Consider the following 24,860-nt stretch of genomic DNA (forward strand, 5'->3'; position numbering starts at 1 on the left):
GGACAGGCCCGGCCCTGAGCAAGGGCAGGCTAGGCCCTTGCCCAGGGCCCATACGTGGAGGGGGCCCATCCTACCTCCAATATACATATATATAGTGTATATATATAAGTATAAGTACATAATATGCGTATGCTTTAACAAATGGTTAAATAGCTTGGATGACAACATGTTTGAATTTTGATGTCCCAATTTGAATTGCAAGGGATCGAATCTTTTCTTATACATTTTAGAACAAGAAAGTTGTGGAAAACTCTGGTTGCTTATTAAGTTATTTTCTAATGTATTTTTTTTAAAAAATTACTGAAATTCCTCAACTCTCACTTTTTTGCTCATTTTCTAATGTATTTTTGTAAAAATTATTTTTAATTTATATTTTTTGTGCTTAATAGTATTTTTAATGTAGTTTTCAAATATACAAATTTTATATACTAATACTAAACATATTATGAAAATAACTCAATGGGGTAGCTCAAGTGGCAAGTGAGCTCTCTTTATGGGGAGGAATTTTGGGAGAACCCGGGTCCAATTCCCACAAGCGACGGCCAGCTTCTGTGCCTCTCAGAGCGAACGTGGGTGGACCCACCCGGACCGATAGATTCAGTTATGAAAAAAAACTAATTTAGTAATTTACTCCGTACTTTTTTTTAATGAATATCTAATTAAAATTAATCTATAAGCTTCTATTATGTGTCATCGTAATAAAATTAATCTAAAAAAGTTTGAAAATTATCTAGCTAAAAGAAAAGATTTTTATAAAAATCATATAAATATAGAAGATGTGTAATTTATAATATGCTTTCTATTCGAACTATTTTATCTAAGTAATTATATTTAATACTCCGTATTTTTTTATGAATACTTTTATCACGTTTTAAAATATTTTAATTTATTGTATATTATGATAACAACGTTATTGTTTATAGGTTTACTCGATTTTAAATTATTTAATTATTTTTATAAACTATAATTATTTAGTTATGAAGGCACTTATACGATTATTTATTATGATTATTTATTATTTTACATTTAGGAAAGCACCTAGAATTTTTTTCATGATTATTATTGTGTATATAAAATTGTTAAAAAATTGTTAATCTTATTTAAAGTTATTGAGTGATATTAGTATAGTTTTCCTTATTTAGGGTGTGTTTGGTTTATGAGTTTAGACACTATTGGAATCAAAATCACAGTTAATGTTTGGTTGACAACTTTTAAAATACAACTATGGTTTTGATTACCCTCAATAAAAAATTACATTTCCTAATTATAAAGGAGTATCATTACATCTAATTGGATGTTATTATATTCGGTGCCTTGATTTTTTTTTCGTATTTTTAAATAGTTATTCCCATTATAGGGTCATAGACAACCAAACATTAATATTGGTAATCATTCGAATTCTATATTACTACTAAACATGCAAAATAAGTTCACCAAAACTCATTACCATTATCAAGTATTTGATTCCTATTTCGATTTCGATTCCCATGTGCTAACTAAACACACTCTTAATTTAAATTTTATGTATGAAATATATATTAACCAGGGACCTATTTTTTTTTATCGCGCCCTGTGCCTATAAAATGGTAGGACGGGGCTTGTTCCCGGATATAAGGGAATGATTTGAAAGCTTATGGAGTTATGGTTTCACATGACCTACTGCATCCCACTTCTCCACATGCCTATTTGCATTCCGTGCCTGCATTTCAACGGTGACATCTATTGTTGGCATCAAAATATTACAATCTCGTTCAATCTCTAGCTTCTAAAAAACAAAAATGAAACTCAGCTAGCTTAATGCATATACATAATGCAATTAAAAAAATTCTTACCTCTTTATCCCACTCAGTTCGAATGGTAAATTACAGTCAATACCAGTGTTTGAACGGCAGTCCCACCAATCATTCCACTCCATATTCCCTGCAAAACCAAACCACAACGTGAAACTAGATGTTCAAACCTTGTACAAATACATAAGAATTAAAAAATATAATGTTGAATTCAACTAAAAGATTAAACAGACAAGCTTAACAATAAGTAGCATACCATGACTCCTTTATTGAAAACCCATCCCAATATAAGTCCAAGAGGAACTCCAAGCAGATAGTAACACCCTAGGTTTATGTATGCCACATAAGCTTGCCATCCCGAACCAACCGCAACTCCTACAAATCACATGTTTAATACAATGAATAAGTAATTAAACCCCAAAAAAGAGGTGAAGAAATGAAATTGAAATTAATTATTAAGTGGCAATATAATATAATATCATTAATGGTAACCTGAAAGAATTGGTTGGACACTGTTGAGGAGAATGGTGAAAGCTAAGAGAAGAGAGAGTTTGTGAACTTCATCCAAGATAGGTTGGCTAGTGGTGAAAATGAGGGCAAGTTGATTGTGGAAAAAAATGATTAAAACCCAAAACACAATGCCAATCCCTATGGATTCCATCACTGATACTATGGATGCAAACCTCGCTGCCTTTCCATTTCCTGCTCCTAGCTCATTTGCAACCCTTACTCTTTACACACCAAATATAATATAATTTATATTTCCAATACTAATAATCAACTATGATAAATGTAAGATGATGAACATATATATGGACGACATATATGCTGGTCTGGTAGTTTTACTGTTTGTACTGTTTAAATTTTTAATTGGGATAAATCATTCTAAAAATCTAACTAGATATTCAGGGTAGGCCACCCCATTTAATTTTCTTTTTTTTTTAAATGCAGATAAACATCACTTCATATAAAGTAACAACAGTAATTTAGAGAGATGATGAAATAAGATATTATTGAAGCAATAACTACAAATAGTACTAGCATTTTTAATAGGATAGTGATATATACAATTATATAATAGTAATTGATAAATTCGCGTATAGCTAAAAAAGATATATTCTGTTTTTCTATATGGCCTTATATATTTCACGTGTTGCAGGCATGCACTTAAATAATTGGAAGAGGACAAAAAGTCATCTCAGTAGGTAGCATTTGATTCGCACTCTTTAATTGGCTTTTCTTTGACGCAATTAAAGTTGAAATGAACAGCAAGAAACGATATACGGAGTAATAATTAAGAGAATAATTGAAATGAACATTACCCAGTTCCAGCAAAGAAGGCAAGGGGAATCATAAGCTCCATGGAACTGATATTCATACTGCCAAAAACAAGAAAGAAAAAGGCATATAGTAAAATAGTACTTAACACAAGAAGATATTGGTACAGATTACTAGACTTGATTTATAGTTTAATCCATGAGTATTGAAGAAAAATATAAATTAATGAAGTTTAATTACCAAATAGACAATGCATCCAGGGCAATTTCGGCATTATAGAGATTTCCGGTCATTAAAATTAATATCCTGTAGTACCAGTTCTCCAAGCTGCTCCATATGAAAGGTGATAAATAAAGAAGAAGCACCAAAATTAATAATTAATATAGGTCTGATCATCTTAACTAGGGTTATCCTGTAGATTTTTGTTTAATTTCTTTCCCTATCAGCTTATCTTAGCAACACTTGTGCAATGTCCTAAAGATAAGATATATATTAAGTTTGTTAGTCATAAAAAAAAAAAAATATTACCATAACATGATTCCGGAAGATATGGAGAGTTTGAAGAAAGCCCAAAGATCAGAAAAGGCTTCCATGGAAAAACCAGTCCAAGTAAGAGGACACCAACCGGAAACGGTGTACACAAACATCCCCACCAAGAAAATGACAGCGCAAGGGTGGTGGCGATGATCCCAAACTTCAGCTGGTACACAATGAACCAGTTGATTAAAATATGCACAATTAAGGCCCCAACACTTATCCAGGCTACCACCAAGTTCTTCAGCTGACACTGCAAATTAAAAACCTTTGCACAGGCAACAAAGACGCGAATTGAAGCGGAAGGAGAGCTAGCGCTACCGGTCCGGACAGCTTCGACACCTCCTCCGGCTGCCCTAGTAGCTTCAACACCGGCGTGGCATAGAGATATCATCGCCAAACTGAACAGCCATAGAACTACCCAACAACGTTGTAGATATACGCCCAACATGTGGTATCTTTTTGCGCCGTATGCTTGCCCACACAGCATCTCTAGCGCACTCGCCATCCCAAGCTTAAATCATACGCATAAAATCTGTTAGATCAAACACTTACCACTTATGCCAAAAGTTATAGCTACTAACAAAGTGTAACTTTATTTTATTATAGACCATTAAATGGTACTGAATGCTAGACTTGGCCGGCCTTTACAAGTCTCCAGTCAACAAAAACATTAACATTAAAGAATTAACCTTAATGATGTTATTAGAAAGGGATTACCATGAGGCCGTAGTTGAAGCCGACGATGAGGTTGGTGGTGATAGAAATAGCGGCGAGCTCAACATCGCCAACATGGCCGGCGAAAGCTTGGGCGATAACGAACGTGGAATAAGAAGAGACTCGGGTGAAGATGGCGGGTCCTACTATGTGCCATAGCTAGCTTCTTCGTTTCTACCCAAATTCTTCGTGAAAGATTTGTGTCGGTCGTGTGATGATGTCTGTCAACCTCCGATGATGACGAGGTTAAGAAAGGAACCTTATTCTCCGCCGATATGCCATTGCTGGACATTTCTACGTACCTCTCGATCTGATACTAGTTACAACTTGGAACAGGCGTGAACTATAGAAAACACTTGGATTCAATATATGTGAATTCTCAGTAGCTCCATCAATCTCCAAATTCCTACCCTTGCCTGTTCAGGCGTACATGGGGTGTGATTGGTCAAAATCGTCCAATAAACCTCAATTTCTAGTAAATTTTGAACACCCACACTATCTATATGTATCAAAGCTTTAGGCTCTTGTGGGGCCATGTTTTGCAATTTAATACTGTGTGTACAGCTGAGCTGAGCCAGCATATACTTCGTTTCAAATTAGAATAATCTAATTTGACATATATCATGGTGAAATATAGTTTTACAATTTCCTTCATGAAAACATTGTAATTAAATGTGGATTTTTTTCAAAAGATATCCTCACGTACAAAATAAATTAGTACTCCATACTAAATATGAACAGGTACAAAACTAATTCTAACAAATACTTGGATATTAATTAATTATTACAAAATAATAGTATTACGTAATTATGTACTTCCTCTATTTCATAACTGTTGTATTATAATTTTGTGGAGCATAAAGTAGACATTTTTTTTTATGGATATGGAGAGAAAAGTTACAATGCAGAAAAAAAATTATAAAAATTTGTTCGAAGATGAACTTTGCTGATCAGAATGTACACGTCCAGCTTTGAGATAGTGAAACTCAAATTAAAGAATATTTAGTTGTAATTTTTAATAAGGGAGTTGGGGTAGGTATAACAGTACTCTGTTACTCTCACTCAATCCTTCACTGACTGAGCTCTGGACCAAAAATGGTTCGGGTAGATGAGATTGATGTTGTCATATTTAACGTGAATCGTTGCTCAAAGTCTATCTTGTATTATAGATTTTTGGTTCAAAAATTATGTGTCTATGATTAATATATTATATGTCTTTGGTTAAAAATCATGTGCATCTAAATAAAATAAAGGCATATAATGTGTTAAATGCATACACATAATATGTTAATGGTATAATATGGGCATGCAATTATAACACATTATGTACCTTCATTTTACCTGCAGGCACATACTCAGTTAACTATAGACACAATCTAAATGTCATTTTGGATTAGGATTCACAATGCAATATGAACACTAGTCCATGGTATAATTAATTTACTCAATTTCAGGGTGTATGATAAATTAATGCTTTAAGAGTAATGCTATGCATCCTTTCAATATTTTTCTTTTAATCATTTTCTTCTTACATGGCATTTTTAATTGTTCAACTAAATTTCTTTTTAAGAAATGATGAGGCTAATCAATTAATGAACACCCAAGAAATGAACGTGAGGAGGTGAAATATAGGATAGAAAAATTCAAGAGAGGACAATAGCTAATAAAGCACAAGAAGTAACTAAAGATTTGTAGAAGACAACTAAATATGAATGAATTCTCTTAATTAAAACAATATGTGATAATGTTTTGGATGATCCATTACAAAAATGGCTTTGAGCAATTTATACAATCATATCTAGTAATGACTACAAAGAAAAGGTATCTCTTGCAAGTACTGGTATGTAATCAGTTAATTGAACCACTTTAACCGAAGTTTTTAATGATTTAACCGTTAACCGAACTAAACTTTGTATTACTGAATCAACTGAACCGAAGTTCTTTTTCAGTTAATGGATCGGTTAACCAATTAACCAAAGTTTTTTAAGCTCAAGTTTTAAATCTTTAAAATAATACCTATAATAATAAATTCAATTAAAATAATACCTATAATAATAAATCCATCAGAAAATATACAAACACAATGGCTGGTAAAATAGTTAGCAGGCAATTTTGGCTTATTTGACCTATTAGTTGTTTGACTTGGTTAAGTGTTTGAATATGTTAATCACCTTTTTGTGACTTGAAAATGCTAAAATTTAAAAGTTACTCAAAGTAACTTTTTCAATTAACTTTTTCAGAAAAGAAATGATATCAAACAGCTTATCAGCTAACAACTACTTTACCAATCACATTTCTACAATCAGCTAATGTTATCAACTAGTCATACCCTATAACTAACAACTATCAGTTAACACCATTTACCAAACAGGGCAAATTCCATAACAACACTACAAACATAAAATCACAAATTATAAAGTCAAAACTTCCACACACACATAATTATTACAAATATTTTAACCATTAACCGAATAAAAAAAATTTGGTTAAAAAACGATTAAGTGAAATTCTTCAGTTTGATCGGTTAACTGAACTTTAAGCAAAGCTTGCACACCCCTACTTGCCGGACACGACATGATTATTCATTTGCAATATTCAAAACCAGTTAGGAACTGTCACGTATGCAAACTAGCCGTTGGATACTGGGATATCCTTCTCTGGCTCTGACTTCCTCAATTAACTCCTCAAGTTGTTGGGTGGACTCTCCATCAATAGCATTTTCCATGTTTTTAATATGTTCTTTGTTTTAATTTAATGATTTAATTTTATGTACTTGATGTTAGGTCTTTTGAATAAAACAATACTAACACTAATAACTTGTTCTAAAATATATAGGTCACCTCCGATTACGATATGTGGTCAAGTGGTATGTACTGACTGTCTCAAATGGGAGGCCATGAGATTGAGTTAAAAATAAGATGATTTGGTTGAGTGTTCGGGTTAGTGGCTAGCTATCGGGCTGGACCAGACTGCACCCCTCACTGTTGTTGAGCAGCCCACTTGCAATTGATGTTAGCTGTCTCTCAGGCTAAAGATTGCACGCTAGTTCCAACTCACTACTACGGACCTTGGTTGGTTCCAACAATGGTAGCATCTACTTAGGCGGTTATAGTCCCAGTCAAACCTCTCATGTTCCCCGGTGGGGAACCGACACTCGTGAACCGGATCGACCCTCGGCAAAGCTGTTCATGCGAGTTTGGGAAACGTTCGTTTTATGACTCAACCATTTTCGCATATCTCGGATTTGATCGCGTAAACGGAAATGGTAAAACAGGTAGAAACTAGGAATGTGTGCTTTACGTAGGGTTCCCACGGATGGCGTCAATGATGATTTTGTCAGGACCGGATCTACCATAAATCGAGTATGGAAGTATAGAACGGGAGTACAAAATGCAATAAGCTGATATGAATAAACTACTTAAATTAGCTTTTTCAGCTACAAAACTATTTACCAAATACTCATATTAGCAGTATTACCAGTGCAAAATGTAAACTTGGTCAAATAATCTAGACTTTGGATGATATATAAGTCATTTTCCAAACACCCCCAAGTATTTACTTATTTTAATTTTCGTGTTGGATATTAATTTAATCACGTAATGCGTCTAGTAAATACAATATAAAAGAGATAACAATCATGAAATGCTCCATTATAATTATTATTATTATTATTATCTGTGAATAAATAAAATAAAAGCGAATCAGTCAATTCATTAATAATTAAATATAAAACGAAAATAAATATTCAATACTTGCTAGCTAGCATTTTCCCGGATATATAAGCGAATGATTTGAAAGCTTATGGAGTTATGGTTTCACATGACCTACTGCATCCCACTTCTCCACATGCCTATTTGCATTCCGTGCCTGCATTTCAACGGTGACATCTATTGTTGGCATCAAAATATTACAATGCCTATCTTCTAAAAGAAAAACAAAAATGAATTGAAACTCAGCTAGCTTAATGCATATATATATGCATTTAAAGAAAATTCTTGCCTCATTATCCCAGTCAGTTCGAATGGTAATTACCGCCAATACCAGTGTTTGAACTGCAGTCCCGCCAATCATTCCACTCCATATTCCCTACGAAACCAATACGCAACATGAGACTAGATGTTCAGACCTTATAAAAATACATGAGAATTGAAAAATATAACTTTGAATTCAACTAAAATTAAACATATAAGCTTAACAATAAGAAACATACCATAACTCCTTTATTGAAAACCCATCCCAATATAAGTCCAAAAGGAACTCCAAGCAGATAGTAACACCCTAGATTTATGTACGCCACATAAGCTTGCCATCCCGAACCAACCGCAACTCCTACAAATCACATGTTTAATACAATGAATAAGTAATTAAACCCTCCCAAAAAAGAGGTGAAGAAATGAAATTGAAATTAATTATTAAGTGGCAATATAATATAATTAATGGGATGGTAACCTGAGAGAATTGGTTGGACACTGTTGAGGAGAATGGTGAAAGCTAAGAGAAGAGAGAGTTTGTGAACTTCATCCAAGATAGGTTGGCTGGTAGTGAAAATGAGGGCAAGTTGATTGTGGAAAAAAATGATTAACACCCAGAACACTATGCCAATCCCTATGGATTCCATCACTGATACTATAGATGCAAACCTCGCTGCCTTTCCATTTCCTGCTCCTAGCTCATTAGCAACCCTTACACTTTACACACCAAATATAATATAATTAATATTTCCAATACTAATAATCTACTATGATAAAAGTAAGATGATAGAACATATATATGGGCCGGTAGTTTTATTGTCTGCTTAAATTTTTAATTGGGATAAATCCTCCTTAAAATCTAACAACTAGATATTCAGGGTAGGTCACCCATTTAATTTTTGTTAAATATAGATAAGCATCATGTCATATAAAGTAACAGCAGTAATTTTAGTGAGATGATGAAATAAGATATTATTGAAGCAATAACTACAAATAGTAGTAGCATTTTTAATATGATAGTGATATAAACAACTATATTAAATTCGCGTATCGATAAAAGAGATCTATTCAGCTGTTTTTTATATGGCCTTATATATTTCACGTGTTGCAGACATGCACATTAATAATTGGATGTGGAGAAAAAGTCTTCTCAGTAGGTAGCATTTGATTTGCAGTCTTAATTGGCTTTTCTTTGACGCAATTAAAATTGAAATGAAAAGCAAGAAACGATAGACGGAGTAATAATTATGAGAATAATTGAAGTGAACATTACCCAGTTCCAGCAAAGAAGGATAGAGGAATCATTAGCTCCATGGAATTGATATTCATACTGCCAAAAACAAGAAAGGAAAAGACATCATAAAATAGTACTTAATACAAGAAGATTTTGGTACAGATTACTAGACTTGATTTATATAGTTTAATCCATGAATATTGAAGAAAAATATAAAATAATATAATAATGAAGTTTAATTACCAAATGGACAATGCATCCAGGACAATTTCGGCATTATAGAGATTTCCGGTCATTAAAATTAATATCCTGTAGTACCAGTTCTCCAAACTGCTCCATATGCAGAGGCAATAAACAAAGAGGAAGCACCAAAATTAATAATTAATATATGTCTGATCATCTTAACTAGAATTACCCAATAGATTTTTGTTTAATTTCTTCCACTATCAGCTTATCTTAACAACACTTAAATGTCTTAATGTGCCATGTGCAAAAGATGAGATATAGATTGTTGACTTTGTTACTCATAAAAAAAATTATTACCATAACATGATTCCGGAAGATATGGAGAGTTTGAAGAAAGCCCAAAGATCAGAGAAGGCTTCCATGGAGAAACCAGTCCAAGTAAGAGGACATCCGCCGAAAACTGTGTACACAAACAGCCCCACCACAATAAGCCACCAAGAAAAAGACAGCGCAAGGGCGGTGGCGATGATCCCAAGCTTCAGCTGGTACACAATGAACCAGTTGATTAAAATATGCACAATTAAGGCCCCAAAACTTATCCAGGCTACCACGAAGTTCTTCAGCTGGCTCTGCAAGCACCTCTGCATAGGAAACCAAGACGCGAAGGAGAACTGAAGCGGAAGGAAAGCTAGCGCAACTGATCCGGACAGCTCCGACACCTCCTCCGGCTGCCCTAGTAGCTTCAACACCGGCGTGGCGTAGAGATACAATGGAATCATCGCCAAACTGAACAGCCATAGAACTACCCAACAACGTTGTAGATATACGCCCAACATGTGATATCTTTTTGCGCCGTATGCTTGCCCACACAGCGTCTCTAGCGCACTCGCCATCCCAAGCTTAAAATCACACACATCAAAGTTAGATCAAGCACTTATCATTTACAATAAAAAATTATAGCCGGTAACAAGGGCTAATTTTATTTCATTATATATAGGTTGTTATTCCATTTTCGAGACACTGGGTGTTAGAGTTTAAGTTTTTTACAAGCCTCCCCTAACATTTTTGACACTGAGTACTAAATTTGACCTTTACGGTCTGTGCTCAACAAAAACATTAAAGAATTAACCTTAATGATGTTATTAGAAAGAATATAAGTTTGGGATTACGTACCATGAGGCCGAAGTTGAAGCCGAGGATGAGGTTGGTGGTGATAGAAATAGCAGCGAGCTCAACATCGCCAATATGGCCGGCGAAAGCTTGGGTGATAATCATCATGGAATAAGAAGAGACTCGGGTGAAGATGGCGGGTCCTACTATGTGCCATAGCTTCTTCGTTTCTACCCAAATTCTTCGTGAAAGATTTGTGTCGGTCGTGTGATGCTGTGTGTCGACCTCCGATGACGACGAGGTTAACAAAGGAACCTTATTTTCCGCCAGTATACCATTGCTGGACATTTCTACTGTATGTACCTCGATCTGATACTAGTTAGAACTTGGAACAGGCGCGCGTGAACTATAGGAAAGACTTGGATTCAATATATAACCTATACATTACTCAGATCTGCAGTCCACGTTTAGCATTTCTTTTTTCGTTTTTATGCAATAAGTTTCTCAGTTTACGCTACAACTCGAAATGAAGTAAAATTGCGAGTCACCCCATCAATATCTAAATTCCCACCCTTGCCTGTACAGAGTACAGACTTACAAGGGTCAAGGGGTCTGATTGGTTAAAATCGTCCAATAACCCTAAATATCTAATAAAATATAAACTCTCACACTATTCTTGTATCAAAGCTTTAAGTTGATTGGTGGAACGAACTAAGCTATTCTGGTGAACCATGATTTACAATTTAATACTGTGTGTAGAGCTGAGCTGAGCCAGCATACTTCGTTTTCAGCGAGTTCCCATTCTATGAAATTTACTATAGAATGGGCCTACATAATTCGTAAAATTAAATATTATAATTCTTAGAATATTGATTGTAAGTTCAAGTTATAACATGTAGACAATTCAATGCCGGCTGCTTAACTATAAAAAAAAAATAGTTTATACCTATATTTAAAAATTACAAATAATAATTAAAAATAACATGTTTTAATACCCAGATCTTTGATGAAGCTTTAAGTTCCTTGAAGGAACATAGCTTCCTAGTTATGAAACAGTCTGCGATTCAAGTTTTCTATAGCATAGTTAGAAAAGTTGTTTCTATGTCTGACTGTAAGGAATGGTTTACCATTTCATTGATCATTGATGTAAATGTTTTATGTTATAAATTAATGGAATAGTTACGTTTACCTTAAAAAAAACATGTTTTAATACCAAATTTTGTCTTTGACTATAGTGGGGCGTAAAACATTAATCTTTGTATTGATTATGTAAAAATTATTGTTTGAAGTACAATGATGGTATTAAGAATGATTTATAGCATGTGGAATGAGCAAGCGTATCTTCTACTGCAATAGCTGTGTTTAGTACTGTAAAATAGGTCATTTATTTGATGTAACTACCTCGTATTTATGCCTATGTATCATACTATATTACTATTTATAGTTTTATACCATATATTCTTTGCATTATGAAATATAGTTTTACAGTTTACTTCATGAAAATATTGTAGCTTAATGTGGATTTACTAAAATATGAATAGGTACAAAACTAATTCTAACAAATACTTAAATATTAATTATTACAAAATAATATTATGTAATTATATATGTACTTCCTCTATTTCAAAACTGTTGTATTATTATTTTGTGATGCATTCTATTATAATAAAGTAGACATTTTTTTATGGATAGGGAGAGAAAAAGTTACAATGCAGAAAAAAAAAATTAGAAAAATTTGTTCGAAGATAACTTTGCTGATCAGGATGTACACGTACGTCTAGCTATGAGACAGTGAGACTCAAATTAAAGAATAATTAGTTGTAATTTTTAATAAGGGAGTTGGGTAGGTATAAGGTATAACCGTACTCTCACCCAATTCTTCACTGACTGAGCTCAGTCGTAATTGGACCGATAATGGTTCGGGTAGATGAGATTGATGTGTCATATTTAATGTGAATCGTGTATCATTGTCTATTTTTTGTTCTAATACAACTAACTTCTATTATATTATATTGTAGTATTTATTTATTTATATTTTCTCAACTTGTTGAAACACAAAGAATTAATGTTACTTCTATTGAAGTTCGATCTCATGACCTCTTATATGGAAGAGCCACCACTGAAAGCGGTATTGACTCTTTGTGTTTTAACAGATTGAGAAAATATAGATGAACAGATACTACAATATAATAATAGAGTCAGTTTGTATTTGAAAAAACATTATAAATTAATGCTTTAAGAGTAATATATTGTTGGGTTTCTTTGTCGTAACTGGTGGTACAATGATCTTTTTGCTCTTCCAAAGGAACACAAACTTATTATTTTTTTGTCCCAAGTGTGTAGCATATATGATATATCTACATCATACTGCCAAGGTGGTCCAAGTAAGATATGGCCACTTTCATATAAGAGCAAGCGCTAGCCCTCCTACAATCACGAATAAGGAAATTAAATTAAAACACCTAAACGATCTTATTTGTTAGATTATTCAATAAATTCTAAATACAAATTTCTCAAATACTCGGTGCTAGTTTGAGCACTTTGTACCCGGCCCCATTTGTGTGCAAAAAATAGCCTTTTATGCAATAAAATTTAAATTCCTTTAAAAGTCGAATTGTTTATACATCATACTAGTTTGTACAAATTCACTTTTTTTTTTTAAATGTGGGAACAAGTTATTTATAAGGCTTCCAACGCTTCATTTGACCAATTCAATTAATACACTTTGATAATCAATTTCTCATTCACCAATTATTTGTTTCAATGTATAATATTTTCGGGATGCAAAAAAATTAATTAAAAAAGAAAACCTTTCAATTAAAAGAATTCGAATTCATTTTGACTCTACTCAAATCCAAAGTAAATTCCATTCAAAACAAGTCTCAAAATGAAAAGCCATTTTTAACTAAATTTTCAACATAAATAGCATTGTCAAGATGTGAAAACTTATCTAAAATGCCTGTCTATTTTTTCCTACAAATTTCTGCCTGTCATTGTGGGCAACTGTTACAGGTTTTTTTTTTTTTTCCTACAATAAAAAATGAATACAAATAGCAATCATTTATAGCCCAACAAATAAAAATGCATGATACAAAAGTTTATAACACAATCACAAAATCGTGGCTCATAAACAGGAAACTCAATCCAAAACCCAAATATGGCACAGTCAGGGGTGGACCCAAGTGGGCTAGGCATGGTCTACACGGCCTAAAAATACATAAAGTGTATTATTCTTACTCATAAAGTATATTATTTTATCTTAAAAATTTCATTATTTTAACCCATAAAATACATTATACATTATTCTAACCTATAAATTAAAATACATTATTTGATCCCTTTTTAATGATCTCTTTGAAAATTTTCATGTGTTAGGGATAACCAAAGTAATTCAACATCAAACATTACATATAAAGAGGATTTTCATAATTTTTAGAACTCGAATATACTATTTAATAATAATTTTTTATACTCTTCTAAAAATATTTCTCATCTTTCTAATTTACTTATTAACTTCACCATAACATGATTGTTTCCATGCATCACACGAGTACAATATTAGTATATATAAACTAATAAATTGAAACCTAAAGCATCTTTTAATTTCGTATACGAGTGTTTTTTCACTTTTGGTGTTAAGAGTATTGGATCATTTCCACGTTTGATCTAAACTATTTTTTTTTTCACATTTGATTCCATGGCTTTTAAAATATTGTCACATTTGATTATCTGGTTTAATTTCCGATCATCGGTGACCAAATTTAATTTGTATCTTTATGTTATTGAACATGAGTGCATAATATAGTCAAGTGACTTATATATCTTGAAGGACAAAGTTATCATTTTTATAACATTTTTCAATTGAAAATTTTGGTCACTGGTGATTGAAAATTAGGATGAAAGACCAAATGTGACAATGTTTTAAAAGTTGTAGGATTAATTAATTAATTAATTAATTAATTAATAATAATAATAATAATAATAATAATAAATAATTCGATAATCGTAGAATAAAAAATGGAAACAACTCTTTTTTGTATGGACAAGAAGTAGTGAGTTGCGTTGAAACTGTTATTTGGTTGGCACAAGAGTCTAATTTCTGGCGTGAACAATGTTGATTGGCGGTTAGGGGTTTATTCCCTGACTATAATTAATAGTAAATTGAAATCCATTAAATGAAAGACCAATACATCAAAATTGGTAAATTTTCGCCATCATATATTATATATTATATTAACAAATGAAAATTCTAAACTTCTACGAGGCACTGTGACCCACGCTTTCCCACTTATTAACGTGCTTATTCGCCTTCTGAGCCTGCATTCCAACGTATAAACAACACAAAAATAAGCAAAATTGCCAAAAATCAAAAAATATTTTGTAAGGCTTTAAATCTTTAATTACCTCTTTTTCCCAATCACATCTTATGGTGATTATACACAATATTATAGTTTGCACTGCCGTTCCACCAAAGATCATCCCAGCCCATATTCCCTGCAATATCCATATTAATTATAAAATTATAAAATATATATAAATAATAAACGTACAATTTCACTATCAATTTTAGGTATGCGCGATATCTGTATTACCTTGACACCTTGGTGGAAAACCCATTCCATCATAATGCCAAGTGGGACTCCAACCAAATAGTAGCACCCAAGGTTTATGTATGCTACATATGCTTGCCATCCAGATCCAACAGCCACCCCTGCAATGTTTTTTAACGTCAGCATTTCCGAACAAGCTTCCTAGGAGTCAAATGAAAGTATAGATATATATTTATACCTGATAGGATTGGTTGAACGCTGTTGAGAAGTACGGTGAATGCTAAGAGGAATGAGAGATCATGAACAGCTTCGAGAACGGTTTGACTAGACGAGAAAATTAGGGCAAGCTTGTTGTCGAAGGTTAGGATTAGTAGCCAAAAGAAGAGACCAATTATCATGGAGTGTGACACTGACACAAATGCGGCGAACTTTGCTCCTTTTCCATTCCCTGCTCCCAACTCATTTGCTACCCTAACACTGTACGTATATATGCAATGCAAGTCAAAACGTAAAGTAGTACGAAAATAATGTTGCATTATATTGCAATCATAACAATTTTTCCGACATATATATAGTAATTATTGTTGGTTGTTTATTGCATTCACACATTAAATAATAACGTTGTGACAAGTTTCTGCAATCTGAGTAGGTGCGTGCATTTACACTACATGTCGCATTGCTAATTAATGTTTTTGCTGCATTATTCATATATATCCACGTGAATCATGCGTGGGGTCTGTGGGGACGAAAGTACTCACTGTATCAATTCAATTTGGACTTGAATTCTAGTACCCTCTACAAGGCAATCTTTCCACGTCTTCAATTAATTAAATACCTAATCTCAATTTTCATTTCGTATTATTGTGACAAAAACGCGAAATTGCCCACTCAAGGGCCCCCACACCCCGGCAGACAGTATGTAAAGCTAACTAGCATCTATCCACTCATATACCCAACAACATTATGCAATCATTTTTTCCTGGCACAGACCTTTCTTGTATAGTTTATGAATTATACATGAACTATCAAGGAATAATTATGACTTTCTTCGTGACAAAAAAAAAAATTATGGAATGGTACAAATTAAAGTGGAATTAAAGGTAGGTTAGTAGGTACATACCCAGTTCCAGCGAAGAAACCAAGAGGAATCATAAGTTCCCAGCCGTTAATGTTCATACTGTAAAGAGTGAAAACAGAAGCATATATAGGGGTCAGTGTCCAAACCTATATATATATATATATTCAATTCAGTTGGTAAATATCATTATCACGTTAGTGACATGTTAGTTGAATTGCTTACCATATTGACAAAGCATCAACGGCAATTTTAGCATTCTCCAAATTCCCTGTCATCACTATCAAAATTCTGTAGTACCAATTTTCCAAGCTGTATGTTATCCATTCCGTGTCAAAATAAGCCACACAACAAAAAACAAACCAGTCAGATCCAAACTCAAATTGGCCTGTTAATGTTGACCACTTGAAAAGTTAAACACTTCTTCCTTCTGCAATTATTAGTCTAACCAAGATGTTTGGTTGTGATAAAGGAATTAAAAGAATTATAATTCTGGAAAAATAATAAAGTGTGATTAAAGTAAGAATTCAAATTATATGAGTTGGTGGGGTTGGAAGAAGTGATATAAAAGACTAAAATGTCCATGTATAAGGGGGAATTCATTGGATTAATACAATACTAATCCCCATTTGCTCTAAAAGACACAAGAGTCGGCACTGGGAGAATCCTCACTTAGGAATTGAACCCAGATTATATCTCAAAATTCTTTCCTACAAAAAGAGTTCATTTGTCACTTGAGCTACTACATTGGGTTGCTGAATTTCGTTGTAATTGTAATCAAGGTTGCAAAAATCGATCTAGGTGCCCCTAGACGGTGACGATTTCCCTCCTAGCTAGGCTCCCACCTTGCGCCTAATTCAGCCGACTCGGCCACCTAGCACCTAACTAAGCTGAGTTAACTTGTCCATTTCAATCGAGTTAACCGAATTAATCTGGTTCGGCTCGGATTAATAACATACATATACATGCACACATACATATATATAATATGGCATATATACACCACACACGTGTGCACTTAGTTCGCTTATGTTGTCTAGGCGCTAGACACTCCTGCCCAACTAACGCCTAGCGCTTATTGCAACCATGATTGTAATTGAATTACAATTCATGCAACTGAACACCCCATAAGTGGTAAACATACAAATTAAAGCGGGAGGGGAAAATAGCATACCATAGCATGATGCCGGATGAAACAGAGAGTTTAAAGAAGTCCCAAAGGCCACTAAAAGCTTCCATGGAGAACCCCGGCCAGGTAAGTGGACACCCACCGCAAACCGTGTATCCAAACAGCCCAAAGAAGATGACAAACCAAGAGAAGTTCAAGGTCAAAGCCGTGGCAATAATTCCCAACTGGAACCGATAAACAATCAACCAACTAAGCAGAACATGCACAATCAGAGCCACAAAATTCACCCAAGCAATCACCGAATTCTTAAGCTGACTCTGCAGAAACCTCTGCAACGGAAACTGAAACGCAAAGCAAAAGTGCAACGGCAAGAACGCCATCACCACCACCCCCGACAGCTCCGACACGTCCTCCGCCTGCCCCAGCGCCTTCAGCACCGGTGTGGCGAAGAAAAACAACGGCAACATCGCCACACAGCACAAAAACAGAACAACCCACGACCTCTGCAGATAAATCCCCAACATGTGATACCTTTTCGCCCCAAACGCTTGCCCGCACAGTGTCTCTAACGCGCTCGCCATGCCCAGCATAAGCCCGAAGTCGAACCCGAGAATCACGTTGCTGGCAATCGACATAGCCGCCAGTTCGAGGTCTCCGAGGTGGCCGGCGAATGCTTGGGTGATCACGAACATGGAGTACGAAGCAATACGGCTGAAGATAGCCGGGCCCACGATCTGCCATAGCTTCTTTGATTCAACCCAAAACCTCCCCAGAAACTTCTTCTCTTCTTCTTCTTCTTCTCCATTGTTATTTTGGGCCGATGAATAGTCTAATAACGGCACCTTATTTTCGTCCATTCTGCCACTGCCAGACATTTTCTTAGCTCTTGATCGAGCCGGCAGGAGCAAATAAACAGAGAATGAAGGAGAAAAGGAAGAGAAGAGCTTCTGAAATTGAGGTTGGGAAATGATACGAAGAGGGTTGTGAATGGATGGTGAATGTTTTATAGACTACTCCCTTGAGTCCCTTCAAAAAATAAAATAAAATTTGTGGCAATAAATTAAGAGACAAAATATTAAATGCGCCCTTGAAATAAGGAGTAATTTCAAGCAAATATGGAAAATGCCAACGAATTTTATTCCTATATAAGATTAATCGGAAATCTAAAAAGGGAACTAACCTAAACCAAAGTGGGTCCAATACCAACATTAATTAGCCTCTTAATTAAAAACATTATCATAAGTGTGTTGCTATTCTCTGGCGTGTGGGGTTGTCAAACTCAATATTGACGGAGCGATGAAAAAGAACTCGGGCCTGGCGAGTGTTGGAGGTGTGATCCACGATCACAATGGTGCCTAGATCGTGGCTTCAAGATGAAGATTGAGAACACTAGGCACGTTTATTAACTGGAAATTTTCTCTAATTTTCTGAAAATTTAGAAAACTGGAAAACAGAAAACAGAAAACACGTTTACTAACACAGTTTTTCATTTTCAAAATAGAAAATAATTTTCCAATTTTCTGGAAAACTGAAACACTATTAAAAGCTGTTTTCTAAATGAAAAATAGAACCAACTTCCATCTATTAAATTATATGTCACTATAATCGCATTCTCACCATTATCTACTTACATATTTATTCATTACTATGATTACATTCATTATCATCTTCTTAATTTTACTTATTATCGTGTTCTATCTTTTCCACTTGCATTACTTATTTAAACATAACTTATTTGTTTATGCTTAAAATTATACATCATTCACATTATTAAAATTAAAAATTGAAATCTATATCAAGTTTTATATTTTGATTGAAATCAATTTATTATTGGTTCGGATATTTTTAATTATGTTATATCAGATACAAGTTTGGTCCAGATATCGGATATTGAAATTTCACATATATAGTATTAGAATTCAAAATAAAAATTATATTATATACATGTCATTCAAATGAATATATCCAAACATATATTAAATATTAGTTCAAAAATATTAATATTATCTAAACTAAATTTTATGTGAACTTAATAGGTTATTGGTTCGAATATATTTTTATTTATATTATATACATATATAAATTTTGTTCGGATATCAAATGTAAAATTTTTACATATTGGACTTAAAATTAAAATTTATATTTATTCTATTTAAACCAAATATATTTTAAAATATTTAAATATAAGGTCTAAAACTCACTCGAAATTAAACTTATTGTTAATTTTATAACGTTAATCTAAAAAAAATGAAAAAAAAAAGTGTTACTAAACAAGTTTTCTAAGCAGAAAACAAAGAATGAAAACTGAAAAATTGAAAAACAGAAAACAGAAAACAGTTTTCTGTTAGTAAACAGGCCCTAGTTGTTTCATCACTGAGCTTTGGGGTCTTGTCAAGAACAGGGGTATGGATAAAAGTCGTAGTGAAAATGGATTCGGAAGCGATGGTTCATGCCATCAAGGGAAATGGTGAACCATGACCAGAAATAGAAATCTTGATTGTGGATTGCAGGACTATATATCATGAGGCAAACCAAGGAGTGTGAGATCAACCATGTCTTTTGCAAAGGGAACTAGTGTGCCGACTACCTTGCCAACTTAGGATTCCTAAATAAGATTAATCGGAAATCTAAAAAGGGAACTAAGTTAAATCAAAGGGGTCTAATACGAACATTAGGCTATCCTAACTACAGTAATTTTATCTGACTTTTTTAAAATGGATCTCACTTCTACATCATCAAATTTACAAATTCTCTACTATTTATTCTACATCCCTTCAAATCTCTCTTACTTTTAAAAATGGGTCTCATTTTTATTTTATATTATATATATAATAATAAATTAATAAAAAAGAACTTACAAATTAAAAACAAAAAACAAAAAAAACACAAGTTTTATGGCAGCTTTGCTGCCAAAAAGGCAGCAAAAGCCGTCTGTTAAAGTACAAAGGCTTTTGAATAGCAACCTTTTATGTGTTTAGCAAGCTTGCTAGACACCGCTTGCTAAACACATAGGAAGATTAGAAAATTAAAAAAAAAAAACAAAAAAAGAAGAAGAAGAAATCCATGTGCCATCCAAATCATCTTGCAAGTGAATGTAATTAATTGCTGGGTTGATGATAGCCTTAATTAGCCTCTTAAAATTTGGGTGTGTTGGTCTCCTCCGCCGTTTGGGACGGTCAAACTTAATATTGACAGGGTGAGGAAAATGAATTCGAGTCTAGTGAGTGTTGGATGTGTGGTCCACGATCACAATGATGCCTAGATCGTGGGCTTCACGGCAAAGATTAGGAACACTAGAGGCACGTTTACTAACTGAAAATTTTCTCCAATTTTCTAAAAATTTGAAAAATTGGAGAACAAAAAAAACAAAAAACATGTTTACTAGCACAGTTTTCCATTTTGAAAACAAGCAACAATTTTTCAGTTTTTTAGAAAACTGAAACACTATTAAAAACTGGTTTCTAAATGGAAAACAGAATCATCTATCATCTACATTAGATTATATGTCACTATAACCACATTCTCACCATTATCTACTTACATATTTATTCATTACTATGATTACATTCATTATCATTTTCTTTTACTTATCATCATCTTCTATCTTTTCTACTTGCATTACTTATTTAAACATAACTTATTTGCTTATGCTTAAAATTATACATCATTCACATTATCAAAATTAAAAATTGAAATCTATACCATGTCTTATATTTTGATTGAACTCAACTGATTATTGTTCGGATATTTTTAATTATGTTATATCGAATACAAGTTTGGTCCAGATATCGGATAACAAAATTTTACATATATTATTATATTAGAATTCAAAATAAAAATTATACAGTATATACATGTCGTTCGAACGAATATATCCAAAAATATTTTAAATATTAGCTCAAAAATATTAATATTATCTAAACTAAATTTTATATGAACTTAATAGGTTATTAATTATGTTATATACAAAAATAAATTTGGTTCGGATATCAAATGTAAAATTTTTACATATATTGGAATTAAAAGTGAAAATTATATTTATTTTATTTAAACCAAATATATTTTAAAATCTCGAAATTGAACTTATGTTAATTGTATAACGTTAATCTAAAAAAAATTGAAAAAATAAGTGTTAGTAAACAAGTTTTCTAAAAAGAAAATAGAGAATGGAAAACAGAGAATGAAAAACTGAAAAATTTGAAAACAGAAAATAAAAAACAATTTTCTGTTAGTAAACATGCCCTAGTTGTTTCATCACAGAGCTTTGGGGTCTCAGAGAGCGTCTTCATCTTGTCAAGAACAGAGGCATGATAAAAGTCGTGGTGGAAATGAATTCGGAAGCGGTGGTTCATGCCATCAAGGGAAACGGTGAACCCCAACCGGAAACCGAAACCTTGATTGTAGATTTCAGGGCTATCATGAGGCAAACCAAGGAGTGTGAAATTACCAGTGTGTCAATTACCTTACCAACTTGGGTCAAGATAGTGTTTGGAGCATAATAATCCTTTAAACACCAACCCTCGAAGGCATTAAGAGCGTTTCGGAAAATGACGCGAAATCCATTGCTACAAAGAATTTATTAATCTTGGGGCCTATTAGGCCCTATAGCGCACTCAAAAAAAAAAAAATCCCTTTCACATGGTTGTTTATGTTTTACTTAGTGTTGGTTTAGAAATTTTTTTTTTAAAGACTTTTGAAAATTATTTTTAAAATTTTTAGAGGTTGGCTATTAATGAAAAATAAGTCAATGAAAAATAATCATTTTGATCAAATGAATAATAGTTCATTTCCTAAAAAATTATGTTTAAATTTTTTTTTTATTTTTTTTATTTTCAAGTAGACCCTTAATGCAATTTACCTCTCAATCTCTCATGTATAGTTTGTGAACTATTATACAAGAGTAAGATGTATTTAATGCAAATTCTCAAATAGCGACTTCAGGTTTTCCTCGGCACAAAAAATTAAGAAACAAAAACAAAAACAAAAATAAAACAAAACAAAACAAACAAACAAACAAAAACAAAAACAAAACCATATCGTAGTAAACTAGTAATACCTCTAAATAAAAGATATTAAGTTTATTTTCCATTTTCATATTTTTTTAAGGAAAATTTGTGTTTTGAAACATATTGAAAACTGTGTATATTTTTTTTTTACCGATAAAAATTTTATTTATTCTGTAAAGAAGTGAAGAACTGATGAATTTACATTACACCATGGAAGTATTTATACTACAAAGGTGGAGCTAACAACCTACTAAACTCAAGGTAATCACAACAACAAATAAGAAACAAACTAACTAACTACACACATGCTAGCACTATATTCTCTGTTACCATGCCCCCTCAAGATGGACAGTCGTTTGGCGAGGCCAATCTTGGACAATAAAAACTGAAAGCGCCGACGAGGAAGAGGCTTCGCAAGAGCATCAGTCAGTTGATCATTACTTTCAATATTAGAGATACGAAGTGCACCCGTCTAAACACGCTCTCGAATAAAATAGAAGTCAAGAGCAATATGCTTCATATGAGAGTGAAAACTGGATTTGCACACAGACGGGTTGCGCCAAAATTATCACAATAAATAACAGGTTTCTTGGGGAGATAAAAACCAAGCTCGCTCAAAAGAGAATAATTCCAAGCAAGCTCCGCAACAATACCAGCAACAACACGATATTCAGCCTCCGTAGAAGAGCAGGCAACATTTTGTTGTTTCTTAGAACTCCTAAGAGCAGGCAACAGTTTATTGTTTCTTAGAACTCCTAAGAGCAGGCAACAGTTTATTGTTTCTTAGAACTCCATGAGATAGGATTACGACCTAAGTAAACAATAGAGGCTCCGGTAGAACGATAACCATGCTTGTCGCTAGCCCAATCAGCATCAGTGTAAACATGAAGTTGCATTGGAGAATCAGCATAAAGGAAAACACCATGATCCAAAGTTTCGCACATATACCGAAGCAAATGTTTCAGCGCTGCCTAATGATCTGTAGTTGGTGCTTCCAAAAATTGAGAAAATTTATTAACAGCGAATGCTACATCCGGTCTAGTTAATGACAAATACTGCAAACTCCCAACTAGTGCTCAAAACTTAGACAAGTCTAAATAGAGTGTGACCGGCTGTGAGATGTAGTGGAGGAGAAACATCCATAGGTGTGGCCATAGGATGAGCAACCTTAACTACATTAGCAAAAAGCAACAGGCATGAATCTAAACAAAATGAGAATGAGGATCTCTGGTGTGCTTGCATATTGACTTTTTAGACCAAAAAAATTAGATAGTCACTATTAATTTTAACTCTTCTAAAATTTAAATTTTGAGTTATTTTTACTTTTAATCTAATGATTAATGGATCATTTCACATATGATTCTCAACTATTAATTTTTTTAAATTTGATCCTTTGAATTTTAAAATTTTATTACATTTATTTATCGAGCTTAATTTTTGTTTACCGTCAAAAATTTTTCCACTTTTTGGGAAAGTAAGACCATGAAAGGTGATCCACAATTTTGCCATAAATGTTGTCATTTATGCATCATATCTAAAACCTTCAAGTCACTCCCCTTAGAATTTTTAATAACAAAACCTTGATTATTGCTTTCCTATATTAATATTTAGCACTATGGTTGACATTTTACTTCACAGCATCCGCTTTAGGCGGAGACCACTAAATTAGTTCTTATATCGTGGACCGCGGTCCACAATGCATTGTGGACCGCGGTCCCAAAACGACGTCATTTTAGTAAGTGGGAGACGGAGCCCCATAATTGACACTATAGTTCATTCCAAAAGATACTGCCTTACATTTGTTTTGATATTATCGAATGAAACTGTAGTTATATCAAAATGTAACTGTAGTTGTGTTGAAATAATGTAACTGCAGTGTATATGAAAAGATACTGAATAACAGTTTCACATTTGTGTTTGATATCATCGAATGAAACTGTAGTTATATCCAAATGTAACTGTAGTTGTGTTGAAATGTAATTGCAGTGTATATGAACAGATACTGAATAACAGTTTCACTTTTGTGTTTTTATATTATCGAATGAAACTGTAGTTATATCAAAATGTAACTGCAGTTGTGTTGAAATGTAACTGAAGTTGTGTTGAAATGTAACTGCAGTATATATGAAAAGAAAGTGAGTCGCGCGAATTCATCCGTCTGTTTTCATTAATCAAAACGACGTCGTTTTGGGACCGCGGTCCACAATGCATTGTGGACCACGGTCCACGATATAATTTGCGACTAAATTGCCCCTGCTTTTGTCGGGCCAATTAAAAGTA

The 24,860-nt window shown here is 33.3% G+C and overlaps 2 protein-coding genes and 1 pseudogene across 2 annotated transcripts; all 3 read right to left on the reverse strand.

Moving 5' to 3' along the window:
* Positions 1-1,470: 1,470 nt before the first annotated feature.
* On the reverse strand, positions 1,471-4,677 carry LOC116012289 (annotated as a pseudogene).
* A 3,285-nt stretch (positions 4,678-7,962) lies between these two features.
* LOC116012287 (protein DETOXIFICATION 27-like) lies at positions 7,963-11,378 on the reverse strand. Its single transcript, XM_031251796.1, has 8 exons — positions 10,884-11,378; positions 10,068-10,609; positions 9,768-9,854; positions 9,564-9,620; positions 8,769-9,007; positions 8,530-8,648; positions 8,319-8,405; positions 7,963-8,186 (listed from the first exon to the last, which is right to left on the reverse strand). Exons 1-8 carry the CDS (start codon positions 11,166-11,168, stop codon positions 8,127-8,129), a joined length of 1,476 nt encoding a protein of 491 aa, XP_031107656.1. The 5' UTR covers positions 11,169-11,378; the 3' UTR covers positions 7,963-8,126.
* Positions 11,379-14,916: 3,538 nt separating this feature from the next.
* On the reverse strand, positions 14,917-18,573 carry LOC116013307 (protein DETOXIFICATION 27). The gene is made up of 7 exons (XM_031252985.1): positions 17,620-18,573; positions 16,671-16,757; positions 16,491-16,547; positions 15,609-15,847; positions 15,413-15,531; positions 15,225-15,314; positions 14,917-15,137 (listed from the first exon to the last, which is right to left on the reverse strand). Exons 1-7 carry the CDS (start codon positions 18,447-18,449, stop codon positions 15,078-15,080), a joined length of 1,482 nt encoding a protein of 493 aa, XP_031108845.1. The 5' UTR covers positions 18,450-18,573; the 3' UTR covers positions 14,917-15,077.
* Positions 18,574-24,860: the final 6,287 nt, after the last annotated feature.

Source organism: Ipomoea triloba, chromosome 3 (genome assembly GCF_003576645.1).
Source record: "Ipomoea triloba cultivar NCNSP0323 chromosome 3, ASM357664v1".
NCBI classification, from domain to species: domain Eukaryota; kingdom Viridiplantae; phylum Streptophyta; class Magnoliopsida; order Solanales; family Convolvulaceae; genus Ipomoea; species Ipomoea triloba.